We start from the raw sequence: 19,071 nt of genomic DNA, 5'->3' as shown, positions 1-19,071 counted from the left end.
TCACAATAATTGTCACTTTACCATTTTTTTCTCAAAATAATTGTCAGTTTAGAATAGCAATACATCATTTATTATTTTTTTTCCATTAATATACCCTTATTTATTGAATTTCATCCAACTTAACTACTCCACTAACTACAATTAATAAGGGTGTTTTAGTAAATGACACTAATTTTACTATCAAAATCAACCCAACTAATTATTTCCTTAATAATCGTGCACAAACCTTAAACGACTATAATTTTGAGATGGAAGGAGTAGCTTGAAAGGATATTACAATGGTGACCTGCAGAATATATGATTCATGCTCCTTTAGATTCTTTAAATTTTGTGGGTGGCCCAGTTATAGAGATTAATGCATTCAACTATGTGACATGAAATAAGTTTGTTGGCAACTTCTTATTTTGTTCTAGAATTCTTTCTATTTGTACGTCATTTATGGTACACCGGAAGAGCCTGTGCATATGCAAGGGCATGAAATAATTGAGATTTTGAGCATGTTTTTTGGTGATTCGTCTTAATCGAGGCATGAAATAAATTTTAGAAGCTAAAAAAGGACATCCTAGGCAATTTTAATAATGTTGTTCATTGATATTTCTTGTATAGTAGATGCTATCATCACATATATAATTAAACTCAATTTGATGGAAATGTTTGATCTTACGGGAGACTTTCTATACATAATTTTGCATATGAGGACTGAGGAGTTATTTCTTGGTTCCCTACAATCGTTAATAACTTAATTTTTTTTAGATAATAGTAGATAGAAATAATGTTTGTAAGAAGCCCTAATTAAAACCAATGCCTTGGAGCCCCGGTGTCGTCCCTGCTTGTCATATATGTATGGAGATTAAGGGGGTTGGAGCCCCTGCTTGCCCGCTATTAAATTAAGTTGATGAATATTAATCAAGTTTTAGAAGTAGAAGTAGTTGGAATTATATATATAAACCAATGGTTCAGTGTTGGGTTCATTTCTTAAGTTTGGCTCAAGAATATACATATTATATTTGCTATTGCTACAAGAATTCATTCATTTGATAGATCTTTCGGTCATTTTACTGAAGTTTCAATAGATGTTCATTTTTATGCTAAAATTGGAAATAGGATTTGGATTGAAAGAGAAAGGTTTGTTCACAATGTAAAAAATTTCCTTTTTTGTTCATATATTGTTATATTATTATAGTAGGAAAGACAAGTTGAATTATCCTCATTTAAAAAATATACGTTAGCGTGTGGTTGGAGCTCATATTATTCAACAAAATCAAGCTTATTAGTTGTTAATTGTTACAATTCTTCACACAAAAAAACAAAACATTATGATGAAAATTGAAGACGTGCTTGACAAGTTCATACATGTACACCAACTATTGGAAGATTTTATCAGTGTTGAAAATTTTCACAATATTGATTAATACTTTAACAGGATCTAAGAGAACACGGTATTGCCTCTAGATTTTGTATTACAATGTGTACGTTGCAGTGATCTGTTGCTTGACCAAAGTGATTGATAAAAGATCCTATATTTGACAAAGAATGGGTTAAATTAATGTATAAAAGAGTAAAGTCTTGTGATCCCCGTATATACGCCCCAATCAGCTCGTCATTCCAATATCCAATATCTAATTCAAAATTAATTGAATAAAATAAGATAATGCAACTTAATTTCTTGTAAATCAACGTATAAAAAAATAAATTACACTCTCCTCCTTTTAAAGATGCTTGAATTACACTCAACTCCTCTCTTATCTTAAAATATACACTCCATTTTCTTGAAAAGTAAAATTTATACTCCCCTCCCCTATAAGATGCTTGAATTACAACATTCTCCCTTAATAATTAAATATGGACTACACTTTAATATATTTTAACATAAATAAATATTTTTATAATATATATTAATTTTGAATCACCATTTAAAATATATAAATTCGTTTCTTTATAATCTAAATGTCAATGACAATTAAATTTAAATATGTCCTCGTGAGCTTAGCTCAGTTGGTATGGACAATGCATAAACTATGTTATATGTACGAAATTTTCACTGTCATTTATAGACAGTCGAAAAATCTATAAAACACAGAAAAGAGATTCAGCTCTACCAATTGTTTCATTTGTTACCTATAGCTAATATAAATGAAGACGTTCCATTTTAGTTTTTATGAAATTTTGTTTAAAATTAATTTGATTTTGATTAAAATTATAAGTATAGATAATAGATATTTTGCACTTTTATATTGTAACAGGCTCTACTTATCATTTTCAATGCTAAAAACAATAGAACAAATATAATATCTTTCAAAAAAATATAACAAATATAATATAAATTCTTATCTTTTTGAATGACACCAACAAAACAGCATTGTTATGATCAATTTGCTTAAGGGTATAATTGAAATGAGAAAAAGTCAGCCGAAAACAATCTATTTTCTTTATATATAGTATAATAATATAGATACAATTCTAATTATATGATACAAACACACATTTTACTTATTTGAGTAATCCAAAATATCTCAATATTAACCATCATTGTGGTTAAAACTTGATCTGAAGGGGGCTCAACACGCTTCAGACTATATAAGGTGTAATGTTAAGTTTGTTTTCATAGTTTATGTTCCGAAAGATTTTGAAACAAAATTAGAATAATTTAACGACAAAACCCATGGATTTCCAAGTTGAAATAGGTTTTGGATTATATTTTCTGAAATTGTATAAAACATTTCGGAAAATATAATCTGAACATCGATAAAATACAAATTTGCAGAGTGTGAGAAGCATATAGGTCGAAAAAAGAAATTCTCATTTAATATGGGTTTATTGGAAGTATAGTGAGGCCCAAAACAAACAAACAAATAGAATTTGGGCTTGCATCAATCAACCTGAAATAACCCAAAACTATTTCAATTAACATATAAATACACAACAATTCCTTTTACACCATAAAATAAGGCATTTCGATAGTGATGGAGCCACTCAAGGACAGGGATAGGCCATGGCCACCCCATTAAAAAAATTGTATGCCATAGATTATGAAAATATCTTCCATCACTGATCCTAAGGACCGTCGCATTCGCGAATTTGGTTAGTGTAATTTTTGTTTGGTTAGTTAGGGTTTTTTCATTTTGCGATTTGGTGGTTACCGATCTATCAATGGTTGATCTGGATATGGTTTTAATTGATGTTTGTGGTGAATGTTGTTGTGAGTTTTGATGCTTAATTTTTGTATTTTTGTATAAGGTTGTTGATGCAAAGAGCATCAACTATATACTAACACCAAAAAGAAAGGGAACATAAAGCTTGAACCTTTCAACCATTTACAAATCTGAACAGGATAAGCCTTACCTATCCCTAAGTAATCATCTCTAACTTGTAAGTGAATCTCATTCATCCATAAAATAGAATTACAAGACATATATAGGTGAATCTCATTCATCATTCATCCATAAAATAGAATTACAAGAAATAGCAATATTTGCTAATCTATCAGCACATCAATTGAAGTGGGTTCTCTGTGTAGATGATTATTGAACTCGTGCATTTGCAGATGGACCGTTACGTGAGTCTGTGACAAGTACATTCTACCCTGCAATCCCCATAGCTATGGAAGCTAGGCTGACACTACAACGTGGCCCCATATGGAAGAGTTCGCTGACTGTAACCCTAGTAGCTACATGATGAGCTGCAAAAACCTGCTCGTAATAAGCACGAACAATCCTGGCTCGAGGATATTGGATCGAAATAGGTGCAGAAGCATAAGCAAGATCCCCATGAACCATGGCTCCATTGTTGGCCATTTTTTAGCAGAACCAGTCTTTGGAGAGAAAGATGGTTCTTGAAAATTTGGCCAATATTTTTTAAAGTCCATATAACTTAGAAGTACAAAAAAAAAAATTGCTCATATTATAATCTCTGTAATATATTAAATAAACTTTTTTAGGGATTATATAAACTAGTATTATCTGCATGAAGTGCAAAAAAAAAAATCCCTATGTTGTAAAAAATTATCAATAATATTAGTGTTTGTGTTATATAACTCGTCAGTAATAAAATAAAAATAATTGCTCATATTATAACCCATATTTTTTATGGTGATATAACTCATAATTTGTTAAATAAACTATTAATATCTACACAAAATATAAAATAAATAAATCCTAGCTGAGTTGAAAAATCATCAAGAGTGTGTGTCTAGAATGAAAACGATGAGCACATAAATAATTTAATCAAACTATTATCTAAAATTTATCTATCATTTTTTAAAAAAAAATGAATGAATTATCTATTAAATTTGACAAAAGCTATGCTAAATTAAATATAATTTAAAATGAAATTTACTGAAGTAGAGAAACAAATTCTTTTAAAAAAAACAAACAAACTGAGAAACAAATAAATAGTTAGAATTAAGGAAAAAACTTACGTGAATTTTCTTACGTGTTTTTCATATCATTCTTACTTCTTAGCTAAAAATACATTTTTTGTGACTATAACAAATGTTAGTAAGTAGTAGTTAAAAGAACAAAAAAAAATATAAATGAAAAATATCAAATGAATATAATAGTAATAATAGACTTATGAAGATAAACAATAATAGTAGTAGTAACATTAATCAATGATAGAAAAAAGTGGATATCTTTGTTTTTTAGGGAAAAAAAGTGAATAATTTAACGAGTACACATAGATAAAATAAATTGATACTTTAAGTATCTTAAATTAGCAAATGCAAACACAAATGTAATGGTATCCCTACAGGCAATTTAAAATGATACTTAAGATATGTGTTAGCATTGCATGCCTATAATAAACAAATGATAAGATTAAGTAAATATTTGGACAATCAATTTTAAACAACTTTAGTGACAACCTTTTTTCCTCTCTTCTAATTGGACAATAACAATAGAGAGAGAAAAAAGAAGAGAGAGTAGAAGGACAATGAAGGTATAAAAGAGAAAGTTGTCACATGGTTGTTTAAAATGGTTGTTCAAATATCATTTCTTAATGAATAAATAATTGAGATTAAAACATCACAATTAAGCGAGTCATGTGTCACTCTCATTTTCATTCAAATTTCTCTCTCTTACCCACAATCAGCTATTGAATCCTCTTGCATGGAACACAAAGACAGAAAAATCGCAATCAACAAGAATTGAAATTATGACAAATAGTGTGATGCATTTCTTTATACTCCCTTCATTCTTTTTTAAGTGTCATTTTGGAATATTAACATCAAAATAGTAAAGTGTATTTTTGCACATTTTCTTCCTATTATACCCTTATTTTAATCCATCAATATATTCCTATTATTTTGCACACACTTTCTCTTTCCAATAAATTTAATATGTTATCTTTCTCTCGTAACAAACATTTGTTAATTACTATTTTTTCTCCAACAAATTCCTTTTTGTTTTGCACACTCTCTCTCTCTCTTACATAACAAATGATTGTTGCCTCTTGATGTCTGTCCACTCTCCTTGTTTATAAAAAAAAAAAAATGATTGTCAATTTTCTAAATATTGTGCACATCTCTTTAATTAATTTAAGTCAATTCTCCATGAGTCTTCCACTCTTTCTTCATTTTGAATATTCATAGAGTCTTTTATTTTATTTTTCTCTCAGATCTGTTCTTTTACTTTGCATTTGAAATTTTTAACAATTACTACTCATCTTATTTATAGAATTTTAACTATTCAAGGAACCATTATTATAGGTGACAAAATTTGTTTGAATTTTAAGATAGCAAGAAACAAACTTTGTTTAAAAAAAACAAACAAACTTTGTTTAAAAAAACAAACTTTAGTTTTTCAAATATATAGCATTAATTAGTTTTATTGAAAAAGATAATAGAAATTGACAAAAGGTATAATTGACAAATTATCCCCTTAAAATACAAAAACGACAGTTAAATAGGAACGTTAAATCCGCACCAGAACGACATTTAAAAATGAACAGAGGGGGTAATTAATTTTTTTTTACACATATTAGAATATTTAAGTACATATCCATGATTTCTCAAAGTCGGAATATATAATGCAGTTAATCATCTACTACCTCCGTTCCTAAATATAAGACCATTTTGAGAAGAAAAAAATTTGTCTCTTTTTATAAGACTCGTTTGATATTTTCAAGTACATTAATTAATTCTTTATCAGCAAACCCCTGTTTATTTTATATCTTTTCTTCAATCATCATTAAATACTATGTTGAAAACATACACTAACCCTCTCTCTTAAAAAGGAACAGAGGGAGTAATTAATTTTTTTTTTTACACATATTAGAATATTTAAGTACATATCCATGATTTCTCAAAGTCGAAATATATAATGCAGTTAATCATCTACTACCTCCGTCCCTAAATATATTTTGAGGAAAATTTTTTGTCTATTTTTATAAGACCCCTTTGATATTTTCAAGTACATTAATTAATTCTTTACCAACATATCCCTATTTATTTTATATCTTTTTCTTCAATCAGCATTAAATACTACGCTGAAAACATACACTAACCCTCTCTTTTAAAGGATAAAATTGTAAAAATAATACCAATTACAAACAAATTTATTACCACTTTCAATTTTTTTAATTCCCGTTATTTTATTAAAATGACCCTATAACTAGGGACGGAGATAATATTAAGAAGTTTGGGTATCCGAATTCTATGGTAGATGGATTTTATCTTACTCACACCGATTTAATTAGGGATAGCCGAACAAACTGAAAAGTGGTTAATTTAAGATTGATTTAAAAATAAATTATTAAAAGTGAATAACTTTGATTTTCCCCTTTCTTTAAAAAAAAACTTTGATTTTCCCCTTTAATAAAAACGATGTCTGATTGTTTCTTGTAAAATTCTACATCATTGATGAGTATGTGAAATTCGTTCTCATTCAGATTTGATTTAATTCGCCCCCTTTTCTAAAACACCAAAACGTTGGATAGTAATGTCAACATTTTGATCTCTCAAAAAAAAAATGTCAACATTTTGAAAATAGTTAGAAGATTGGGTTATCATTTGACAAAATACATGAGATGTTGAAAGTTTCAAGTAAAGAAAATTGCTTTTAAGCTTTCAAAATTGGAAAAGAAAAAAAAAAGGAAAAAAAATACGAAGATATATTTAATATATAAACTAGTTAACAGATGATAACTGCTGTTTATTTTTTTATTTTTTTTTTTTGAAAGGTACAGAAGATATCCTAGCTAGTGCCATAAATAAATAAACAAAGTGCGTTGCAAAAGATTCTCAACTTTTTCATTAAGCACTCTAATGTTACAATCCCTTTACAAATACACTGGTATACATTCGTTGAGCCTACTACTTATCATTTGATCCCGATACATAACATTAAATGTGCAATGAAACCAACCATATGGCAAATTACACAGTACAAATGAACATAATCTCAATTTAATTTCATACAAAGAAAGCAATCTAATCATATCATATTATCGTTTTCATAAGAAATAAGAAACCATTCAAAACTGCCATACTAGTCAGTGGATCATCAATATGTAGTGCTTGGTGAAACCACATGCTCTAGTGATTAGAATTTGTGTTGACTTCTAAGATTCTCCTTTTCTTTTTTTCCCCTCTCCGTGTCTTGACCGCCTAGGTGCCTCATCTTCACTTTCACTATCGTCATTCCGATCATCTTGTTGTGACTTGTTGTATCCTTGCTGATACTGCATGTCATCATCAGGACCCCCACTTTGACTGAGCATGTCTTGACTCTTACCCTGATCTGGTCCTGAACTATACCTATCATTCCGATCACTTGGTCTTTGATCTCTTTTGCCAGTCCGGTTTATATTTTGTGGTGGAGGTGGAGGTGGTGGAAACATCGGAGGCATATTGACTGGCCTACCACCTCTTGGTGCGTTTGGACCTGGAACCCCCATTCCCCCCATAAAAGGACCGCGTCCAGGATTCATCATCATCCCGAATCCACCACCGGGAAACATACCAGGGTTTGAGGGTCGACCTCGGAACATCATGCCAGCTGGGGGACCCCCAAAATCACCACCGAACCTAGGACCGTATGGACCAAAACCTCGGGGACCCATGCCAAAAAGATCTGGCATACCGAAACCATCGGGTCCAGCAGGTCCGTAGGATAATCCATCGCCCATCATAGGATTAAAATTTTGCATTCCATGGATCGGTCTTGCTCCACGCCCAAGATGCATGTGAGGGGGCCACATCATACCTCCTCTGCCCCTACCTCTTCCTTGAACAGCTGGCCCTGCAGCTTGACCAAAGCTCTCCTCCTCTTCATCACTTTCTTCCTCTTCCTCTTCTTCATTGTCTTCAAATGGGACAATATCTGGATTTTCTCCTCCATTATCTGGATTCACTCCCTTTGCTTTCTCTTCTTCTCGTTTAGACTCTGCTGCAATTGAGATAGCCTGTAAACATGAGAGAGAAAACAGATTAGTCCAATACTTAAAACATTACAGGGCAATGAATTTATGTGTCCCAAATGCATTCATTAAAATATGCAACTCTTAACAAATAAGGGACACACTTGGCATGAAACCAAATATTACTGTTCAGTTAAGCTTGTTTAAACACAAATAATCCGTGAAACGTTGAACAAAAGATACTCCAAAAAAAATATTATACATGTCGTGAGGAACACGCAAAGAGATTGAATGCTCTAAATTGGAGTTGCTAAAATATATGTTTGTACAAGATATCTATAGTTGTCTCTATTCACCAAAAAATATTGATGATGACTTGGGAGAACATACCATAAGTTCACTATCTGGCTCAGTATATAGCAAGGATGCCAACTGCTCACCGATAGAGGGTTCCAGCTCCTGACAATCTCTACTTATCTGCAATTACATAACCAATAGAATATTTAGTAATTACTAATTGACATGAACTTACTTTCCAGAACAATTGTAGAATCTGATACAACGTTAACAGTTTGTCTTTCGGATTGAGCAAACCTTTTCTGTGTTTATTTTTTTGTTTTCACCTTTAATTGCAAAACTGTTGCATGTGTTTCACTTTGGTTCTTGTTATCAAAGACTTGTACTAGAAACGGTGAAAATAGAAGTGTTCATTTCATTGTTTCTAACAAATCATTGAATGCAGGAAACAGTGAAAGTAGGAAACAGTATAACAATTAAAAATGAAAAGAAAAAATGTTTTTCCCAGACCAAGCAGGTTGTTAGGTAAAGACTAAAATGATTTCATATCTAACTGTAATCATAATCCAATATGATGACCAGAGGTATCACACAAGTCAGACAAAAAATTGGATGCACAATTTGGCTGATAAACAAATAGGAATGCGATGAACAACAAATAGATTTAAACTACAAATATACAAGTACATGTGGCTTGTTCAGTAAAAATTTCAAATTACAGTGTCTTTTTTTTTTTTTTTGTAAGTAAGAATGAATAGGGATAAAAGAGTCTGTTAATAGGACCCCTTCTATATTCTCATTTGATACAATCCATGAAATATAATAAAATAAGGAAACTATAATGAGAGATAATCTAAGGTACTAAAAAATACCCCATGACTACTGCAAGATACTTTTCATTTCTAACAAAAGTATATCTCGCTTTTTCTAACAGGACGTGTAACAGCTATAATCCATGAAACTTCAGAAGGTATATCTTAAAAACCCTTATGCAGCATTAAGAATAAGGACCATTCAAAAATGGCTTATTATTGATCTTATCCTGAAGATTAATACCACACTTTCTGTAATATGGCACCATAAAAGATTTATTCTGAAGATTAATACCCACATATAGGTTCCACAATCATCATGCATCCACTGATAAGTTAGAAATCAACACTATATGTCCCAACATTAGAAAGTCGGTTGATTTCGCTGACTGACAGCTGTGACAAGATTTATATCAACTCTCATTTGTTAAATAACAACCAGGTAGTATTGAACACTGTCAATGGTCACGAGGGACAAAAGACCACGCCTGTTTATATGTTATGTTTTAGTAGATTAGGATTCTCTACTTAGTGGGTGATGTAAAAAAGCTACCCGAAATAACCAAGCAGTAAGTCACAGATAGAACATTACCAAGAAAGTCGGGTAAAATTCAAAGTGCAGCTATAGGGATCAATTCAACAACAATTTTATAAGGATCACATCAACACCCAGAAGGATTCAATCCCTTTGTATATTCAACATGGAAGGGACGTCAAGTAACAATCTTTGAGTATAAGAACCACCAACAGCAAGAAAAAAATGGTGCAGCGAGAGTAAAGCAAGAATGCAAGAAAACAGCTCTTATGAAGGGTAAAAAATGGATGATAGGATTGGAAAAGATAATACCTTCACCGGTAAGTTCTCATTGTATGGATTTCTCAAATGGCGAGTTTTGTGGAATGATAGTTCACATAACTGCAAATAAGAAATACAATTAGACAGATTATTATGTAAAAAATATCCACACATTATTATGCAGTTTCCAATCCTGGTTCATGGAGAAATTTCTCCCCGTTACAACACTAAGACACAAAGCCATTAACAAAGCCATCTTTAATGAACAATATAAAAAATATCTTATTGCTTAGACGTTTGGGTTTGTTGAAATATTAGAAAAATATAATTTTTCCTGTTGCAAATAAGAGAGCATACAAAAACTGAATCCCTCGAAATTTACAACACGAACCTCTTATTTCTCAAGAAAGCTAATTCAATGGATGGGATTAAATTATTTAATATTAAGTCAGTAATTCTGGTGACTATTATTAGATAATCATTAGAGGTTCCTACTTGACAACTTTATGGAAAGAACGGAAGTGCAAAACTCCCATTGCGGTCATGTTTTATGTTTGGGTGCAAGTGGTTAATGCACACCTCAGTTAATGTCAAATTGCTCTGGTAGCATGGCACCCGAGTTTCATCCATGGCTGAAAGCCTGAAACAATCTTGGATCAAACTTTACTAACTTCTCGGCAAACTCCAAATTGTCAAGGTCCCTAGGAACCATAGGGTTAAGGCAAAAAATCCAGATGACATGTTGCACATTTAAACAAAGCTACCACAAAGCATATCTCCTGATATGTTTTATATTTAAGCTTAGTTCAAGCTCAATGTCACACTCACATATGCGGTTCTTGAAAATTATATTTCTCCTTTCACCTTCGAGAGTAATTTCCATGTCTCATATATATTGGAAAGATTAATGAGGCTAAAATTCTATGGCATTGCCTGCGTGTAAGTTAATACAGTTCACAGGTGTAGTAAGTTGGAGAGAAACGTGTGTTTATGGTGACAAAATTCTATTTTGATTTTACACATTATAGAGCCACAGAATTGTTTGAAGTCCTTGAATTCAGTTGCAACAAATACGACATCCACCACTTAACCACAACTATCAACTCTTGCACCTCAAAAACATATAGAAAAGTCATCAAAAGCCTCTCTAAATCATATGGTCACCATAAAAGACAAAGGTGCCCCTTTAAATATTATATTGCGACCAAAATGAAAAAGGTAATTAATTTAAAAATTTCTGAAGCATAGCAATTAGTAATTTTAGCTTTCGTTTTGCTACAGTCTTATTAAGTATGCTTCCAGTTTGTTCAACTTCAACTTAGGATTATTGCTATCACTCAGATAAATTAACTAGGGTAGATGATGAAAGAGTTTTTGTACCTTCAACCACTTAACAGAGAAATTACGTCCATAATGTGCCGTTCCATGAGCATATTTCCAGTTTCCCCCAGCAACAGAACCACCAATTCTGGATGTCATCTTTGCACAACCCTGAAAAAATATAGAACGGTTTAGGTCCAGTGACTTGGCGACAGCCAAACAAAGGTCTCCCAATGGTTATTTTTTAACTGGAAAAATATCAAATCCTCAAATCATAAAGTTAAGTGTTAGATGCCTGTGGGACAGAGCACCTTAGTGAAACATAAGATGCGACGTTGTCAACGGCGGATGGTGGAATATAATGCAAGGCCAATAATCTGCCATATAAACACACCATTGCGGCCTATGGCACCGCCATGGCAGGCAATCCTTCACAATTGCATATGGTGGTTGTCCAAAATTCAGCCATGGCCGCCATTTAATAACACCGATAAGATGTTCGTAAAATATTCAAATAACCTCTTAATTACATATAATGCATATTTGAAAATTCTATGCCATCCCTCTTGTCTTTTTAAACTATCAGCAAAAGATAATTAGCAAGCAACAATACATAATTAATTGGGTCAATGCATTTCTTCTCATGCATTTCTTCTCATGCAGAATAAAACAACGGGTTTATATATCATTCACACAACATTCAATTATTTTATATATATGAAGGATGTCTATTAGAGCAATTGAAAGATAAACATTTTTTCAAAGCAATAGGAAAAATTAATGTTAGAGAAGGTTGACAGCTCATTTTGTTCCAATTAACAATTGTTCGGGTTACAAACAGATATAAGCTAATAAACTAACTCTAATAAAACTGTTAAAAATCCCGCCCCAAGCGTGAAGGGGTGTGTTGGTAATCCCGCCTTAATTGCGATCTGCCCCTAGTTGCCTCGTGTTGGCTTGCCTTGTGTTGGCTTTGTGGGGGTGGATTTAGTCCCACATCGGTTAGATAGGACTCTTGATAAGAAGAGGCACTCCTCACCTTACAAGCCGGTTTTGTAAGGATGAGTTAGGCCCCAAATTTCTACATGGTATCAGAGCCTATCCAAGATCTACCGTTGGGATTCCGCATTACCACGCTTCATGCCCATTGGGTCTGAGCATGAGGGGGTGTATTGGAAATCCCGCCTCAAGTGTGAGGGGGTGTGTGTTTTGGTAATCCCGCCTTAATTGTGATCTTCCCCTAGTTGCTTTGTGTTGGCTTTGTGGGGGAGGATTTAGTCCCACATCGGTTAGATAGGACTCTTGAGCTAATAGTAAACCACCAAGACTTGATATATGTCCACTAATTTCCCACCTTGATAATCAAATAAATCTAGATGCAAACTACATTTTAAAGAAGTGCAGAATATTTTCATTTCCACAGTCTATTTGATGGCAAAGTGGTCATTGGTTTACATCCATAAATTTAACAAGTGTGGCCAAGTGGAAAGCAAAATTCCAAAAATACCTGGAAATGTCGAGTACGGTTGACTGAGAAAATCAATATCACGTTTTCCACAGAGTCGAATGCTTCATTTAGTTTTGATTCATTGCTCCTTTGAGTTGCCCATACTCCTTGTTGTACAGACAACTCCAAGTTTTCACGATTGCAACTCTTAACAATAAAATACCTAAGGTTTTTAGAAATGTTCAGTAGTTTAATTAATATGGGTAAGAAAATTGTAATTCAACTGAAGCAATACATAGGATAATTAACACAACCACTAATGACTACTTATCCATCTTGAAAATTCTAGACCTCATCGCAGTGTACTCATCTCATTCAATAACCGTCACCGGATTAGAATCATAAACCAGGTACTACTCACTCACAGTCTAACATAAGATCAATACCAAGTCTTTATTTTGCATGAGTAATAGAAAACAACTTGATAACAAACAAGAAAACATAAAATTATAATAAAAATAATAATAACATAGAAAAGAATTATAATATCAAAGTTAAGAAGATACTTTTCTTCTTTTAATGTCCAAAACAATTATATTTAATTAAAAAAAAAAAACTTCTCACTTACTTCAACTCAAATTTTTAATCTTCATTTTGTATGTCATGAGCTGCAAAAGCAGCCTGACATTTTTTTAATAGTAATAAGTTATGAAGAACCCAGGTATCATATTTCTAAAATGAATTAGTAATCAAACTGAGGATTTTGTACAGTTCTACTAATTAAGCTTAAATGTTGTTTAAGCGTGTGTTTGTTTGCACGGCAAAAACACATCCCTAAAACTTCACCGTGATAAGCTATGCCTTAGAGCTTCAACTTGGCCACCCAATAGATGGGTTTTGACCTTGCTTTCAAACATAGGTGAAATGTTTCAAAGTCAAAATAAGTGATAAAAAATATGCAAGAAATCAACTAGAACAGGTAATTTAACAGTCAACATCATAAATTATGAAATACATGTGTAGACTGCCGAGCGGACAGCGGCATTCTTAGGAGAATCTAACTACATAAGGTCAGTCCTTGTATAATATCCCAAACAAAAGATACTTAAATGTGTACCTTGCTTGTATTATTTAATATTTATATAACTATAAGTATACTGAGAACATATTTTACTGGCCAACTGAAAACTACAAGATTCTAACACACCTAGATATTCCTTGAGGTAAAGGAGTTGATGTTCGATTGGCTTGATTGGGCTGGCCATTAGCAAGATTTTGCGCCTGGTTCTGGCTGACTTGCTGCTGAGACTGTTGAACTTGTTGCTGCTGCTGGCCATTTCCTGACTCTGCAACTAATGGTTTTCCAACCGCACCTTGGTTTGCAGAATTAATTCCTTGAGGAAACTGAGACTTTTCAACTTGTTGATTATAGTTAGAACCCCTTTGTTGGTTAAACTTGTGAGAGTTGTTGTAATTGTAAGAATATAAATGTTGGATCTTTTGAAGAACCTCTTCAATTGGAGGAGGAGGTCCAGGAGATTTTGCATGCCTATATCGACAATCAGGCCCATTAGGACAAAATCCTAACTTGTACCTGCAGAAGCAGAAATATCAAAATCAGAATCACAGTTTTATAATCTCATTTTTTATACAGTAAGATAAAATATAACTGATCAAGCATGGAACAAAAGCATTTTTCTTTGATAAAAAAGAAAGAAAAGAAAACTGTTTATAGATGAGGGCAGTGAAAATTAAATAAATGAAACAACAGTAGAATTGAAAACCCTCTTAGAAAACAGTGACAAGCATAAAAGAGAACAAGATACATAATCCAAGCACATAAAACTAACAAGTTCTTCCAAACTCTTAGAATATCAACAAACGAGGAAGCTCCCTATAAAACTGCATTACCAGAACATCATTACATGATGCCAAGAAGTGATGATATACTATTAACAAATACGAGAGAAACTTCTCTGCAACAACTCATCCCCTACAATGAAATGCACCAGTCCAAACTATCACACACATCCACAGAATCTTACCCATATTTCAACTCCCAAAACCCCTGAAGTGGGTCGTGAAGCTCCACCAACAGACTGGTCAGAAAATATGCCAGAGATATCATTCCGAACAGTCCAGTAGCTAGAATGCAATGCATAATGAAAGTGGAAACTAGAAATTCAAACCAGAATAAATGTCCAATCAAGAAGAGAACAGAAGTGCTGAACTTTTTATCTCTTTGCATATTGACTATTTTCTGAGACCCCATTGATCGGTCCAAACTTATAAACTATCGAGCGTTGAAAATATCTACACCTTCCACAGACCAAGATGACCACCTATTTCCAGTTGTGGTCTACCATGGGGAAGTGAAAACAATTTTTTGGCTCATGAATTATGGACAGAAAACAACTTAGTTCTATTTTAATGATGACTTAACTCGCCGACAAGCTTGCCGTCTAGCTTAGTTGTCACTAATGTTTTTATGACTTAGGTGTGATGACGATACTGGGGAGTGTTTTTACCCTCACTTACTCAAGTGCTTCAACAACAAAAAAAACATAGATACAACTCTATATGTCTAAGGTTACTGATTAATATGTATCATTTATCCAACCAACGACGTGCATTATACTTCTCTGTTCAAAATTCAATACTAAATAAATAATATAATATAATTTAGGGAAATGCTAACAAGTGCCCTAAGGGCATTGATAAGAAGTTTAAAGTAGATTTTTTTTTTTTGGGATTTGTGTATTCAACACATTGAAACATAAAAAAACAACTTTTTCTACATGGAAGTTATCTATTGTTTCCATAAAGTACAATAGAGGTTAAAATTAAAACCTGGTTTGTAAAATCCAATAGCAATATATTAAACATTTTTCTCAAAAAACTAGTTGATTGTAATTATACAGTGAATGGTGATGGTCATCTAGTGATCAAACTCTCAGGAGGTTGGGGAGAAGATGGTCAAAATGAATGGATGTAAGAAGGTTACTAGGCTGGCCTGATGAGAAGGTTCAATAAAACATATAATTGACAATTATTTGATAGCTACGACATCCAAACAGTGGCACTACGGCTATCATTTCACCGTGCAGACCTGGTAAATACTACATTATTGGCCTGATGAGAAGGTTCAAAAAAACGTATAATTGACAAGTATTTGATAGCTACGACACCCAAACAGTGGCACTGCAGCTATCGTTTCACCATGCAGAACTTGTAAAGACTACATTATTCTTTTTTTTTCTTTTTGGGAGTTTATATAGCATTGTTCTTTCTCTATAACATTGATATTCATCGAAGTGAGTTGTAATCTAGTTTATCATTGCATGAAGTGAGGCACCTCCTCTGGTTAGTCTGTCTTAAAGAGTAACAACCACTTAAAAAATTTCCTCCTACAATCCTATCCTTTTTCCCCACCAGACTCCTCCTCCAACACCAACTTTCTATAACACCTTTGTCAAAAAAAAAAAACTTTCTATAACACCAACTTTCATCAATCTAACCCTTCATTCCTAACTACATAAGTTGCATACTAGCATCAACTTGAAACCCCAACACTATAACTTAACAATTCCATAACCACAAGAAAAGAAAAAGGAGCATGAGTAACTCAGAAACAAAGCGAAATTGAATATGCTCTAATATCCAGTGTCATCCTTTCATCTAATCAAAAAGTCCTAATGTACGTGTAATTGTGAAGAAACAAAAAAAATGCCTAGGGTTTTTCATAAAGGGATGTGACTGCGATCTTGGTCGCAACAGAACAATTATTGAAGTTGCCAAATCCACAACACAGCCGCGACTAATGCTGACTGTATTTGACTGCGACTCTCCAGAATATCAAAGATCGTGAGGCAACCATTACCGCGACCACTATTTAAAACCCTAATATACCAACTCCGAAACAGAGTAAAAATAAAAGTTGACCTAACACCCAATGCCATCCTTTATGCAAAAAAACAAAAACTTGAGCCTGTTTGGATTGGCTTATTTTTTAGCTTATGAAAAATAGCTTATGCAAATAAACAAGCTTTTATGTTAATTCATAAGCTCCCAGCAACGAAAATTGCATCTTAAGAAGCTGTTTTTTCATACACTACCTAGACAACTTTTATGAATAATAAATAAAAACTTATTTATTAGCATAAGCTCGAAAATAAGACAATCCAAACGTGCCCTTGTAGAAGTTTGTAACAATCCTTTATCACATAATCAATCACTAATCCACCAATTAAACTCAATCAAAAGCGACATCGAAAACAAACAAACAAATAAACAATCTCTAATAACACATCTCAGAAACACAAACAAAATCAAAATCAAAACTCAATTTGTGCACAAATAACAAAAAAAACTAAGAATCAATCTTCATATTATAAAAACACATATACAATAAAAAAAATATAGGAAACAGAAAACATACATGTTACACTCCTTGATATCATCATTAGTATGCTTATAAACACAATCCTGTTCACGACATTCTCCATACAATCTAAAAAACCGACAAATCGGCATTCTCGCTTTATCATACTGATGCAAAAACCCACACGCTTCACCTTTCATACACAAACTCCTTAGCCAGTGACGACACACCGTTTGCCGGAAGCTCCGTCGACCGGGAGCATTACCGGGAGTATGTTCAGCAACAGATGGAGTCGCGGTTGCGGCTCCATTGGAAGGTGGTAAGTAGGAATCGGATTGGACGATCGGGGTGGAGACGGCGGCGGTGGAGGTGATTGCAGTGGCGGCGGAAGGTTGTGCGTCGAGACCGCCCTCGAAATCGAAGTTGAGGACTCCTTCGGAATCCTCCATTTGGAAATTAGAAATTAGGGATTTGAAGGGAAAATATTTGAAGAGGAGAAAAAAGAGGGTAACGGCGGGATTTGCAGAGAGAGAGAGAGAGAGGAAGTGAAAGTCGGCACGAAGTGAAACTGAATGATGAAACACTTGTGTTTGTGTTTTCCAGTTTTTTACTTTGGTTTTTATGTTTTTTTATTTTTTTATTTTTATCTTTTGTTGATTTTTTTTTTTCTTCTCTTAAATTGGTATTTTTAATATGAGAAATACTACATGAACACACATTTTGACACACTTTTTTTAACCACTCTTTTTGTTTCGATAAAATTCACATGAGACACACCAAATTTATATGAGGTCTACATGATTTGGTGGGACTCATGTGAATTTTTTGTGAGATTCATGTGAATTTTAACCAATTAAATAGAGTGTGTTGAAAAGTGTGTTAAAATGTGTGTTCTTAGCATTTCTCTTTTAATATTTGATTTGGTCCTTTTTTATCTTTGATTTTACAGTAAGGGCACTTGTTAGTATTTTTCAAAAAACAATGTTTATAATTTATACATGTTAGCATGGTAAAAAATCGGACTCGAAATGTCCATCTGAACGCTAGTAATGATAATAAATAAAGGTCCACATAATCTCAAGGTCAAACATCAAACATTAACAAGTGTACCCTCCAAGGTCCTAATCCAACAACACAATAGCAACCCATATGGGTTAATATCTTTTTATTTTGAAACTAAAACCAACTTATATTATTTCATTCATCAAAATAGATGGAGTAAAAGATGAAATCAAATCGAAAACATGGTGACGAGCATACATTTTAATACCCTTGCTAATGTATAAGCGACATAAATTGCTTGACTCCTGGCAAAACTTATCTTAATGTTTGAAAATTGTTCTAGTAGTGATCTACAATTGGACAAAATATTGCCAAACTCTGTTGGTTGTTGGAACTATTCATGATGCCTTCTACCACTAGCTTACAATCAAGTTCAATTTACACCATTGATAATCCTAATTCTCCAAGCCAGGATAGAACTTCCTTTAATCTCAATGCCCCTGCTTGCTTCTAATGGAGTAGGATAACACTCAAACCATTTTGTTAAAACTTTTAGAAAATGAGCTTGAGAGTTCCAAATGTACATTCCGACACCAAAGCATTGTTGATCACCAAACATGCAACATCAATATTACACTTTACATGTCCTTTATCCCGGGGC

At 32.9% G+C, this 19,071-nt stretch overlaps 1 protein-coding gene across 1 annotated transcript; it reads right to left on the bottom strand.

Annotated features, from left to right (window-relative positions):
• Positions 1–7,224: 7,224 nt before the first annotated feature.
• Positions 7,225–18,000, bottom strand: CPSF30 (cleavage and polyadenylation specificity factor 30). Its single transcript, XM_085743362.1, has 7 exons — positions 17,466–18,000; positions 14,235–14,621; positions 13,088–13,250; positions 11,641–11,751; positions 10,312–10,380; positions 8,746–8,832; positions 7,225–8,400 (listed from the first exon to the last, which is right to left on the bottom strand). The coding sequence occupies exons 1-7, from the start codon at positions 17,855–17,857 to the stop codon at positions 7,558–7,560; spliced, it is 2,052 nt and encodes a 683-aa protein (XP_085599488.1). The 5' UTR covers positions 17,858–18,000; the 3' UTR covers positions 7,225–7,557.
• Between the last annotated feature and the right edge of the window lie 1,071 nt (positions 18,001–19,071).

Source organism: Medicago sativa, chromosome 2, assembly GCF_051527215.1.
Source record: "Medicago sativa cultivar Bolivia chromosome 2, Bolivia_mono, whole genome shotgun sequence".
NCBI classification, from domain to species: domain Eukaryota; kingdom Viridiplantae; phylum Streptophyta; class Magnoliopsida; order Fabales; family Fabaceae; genus Medicago; species Medicago sativa.
This window is presented reverse-complemented; position numbering and strand designations above follow the sequence as displayed.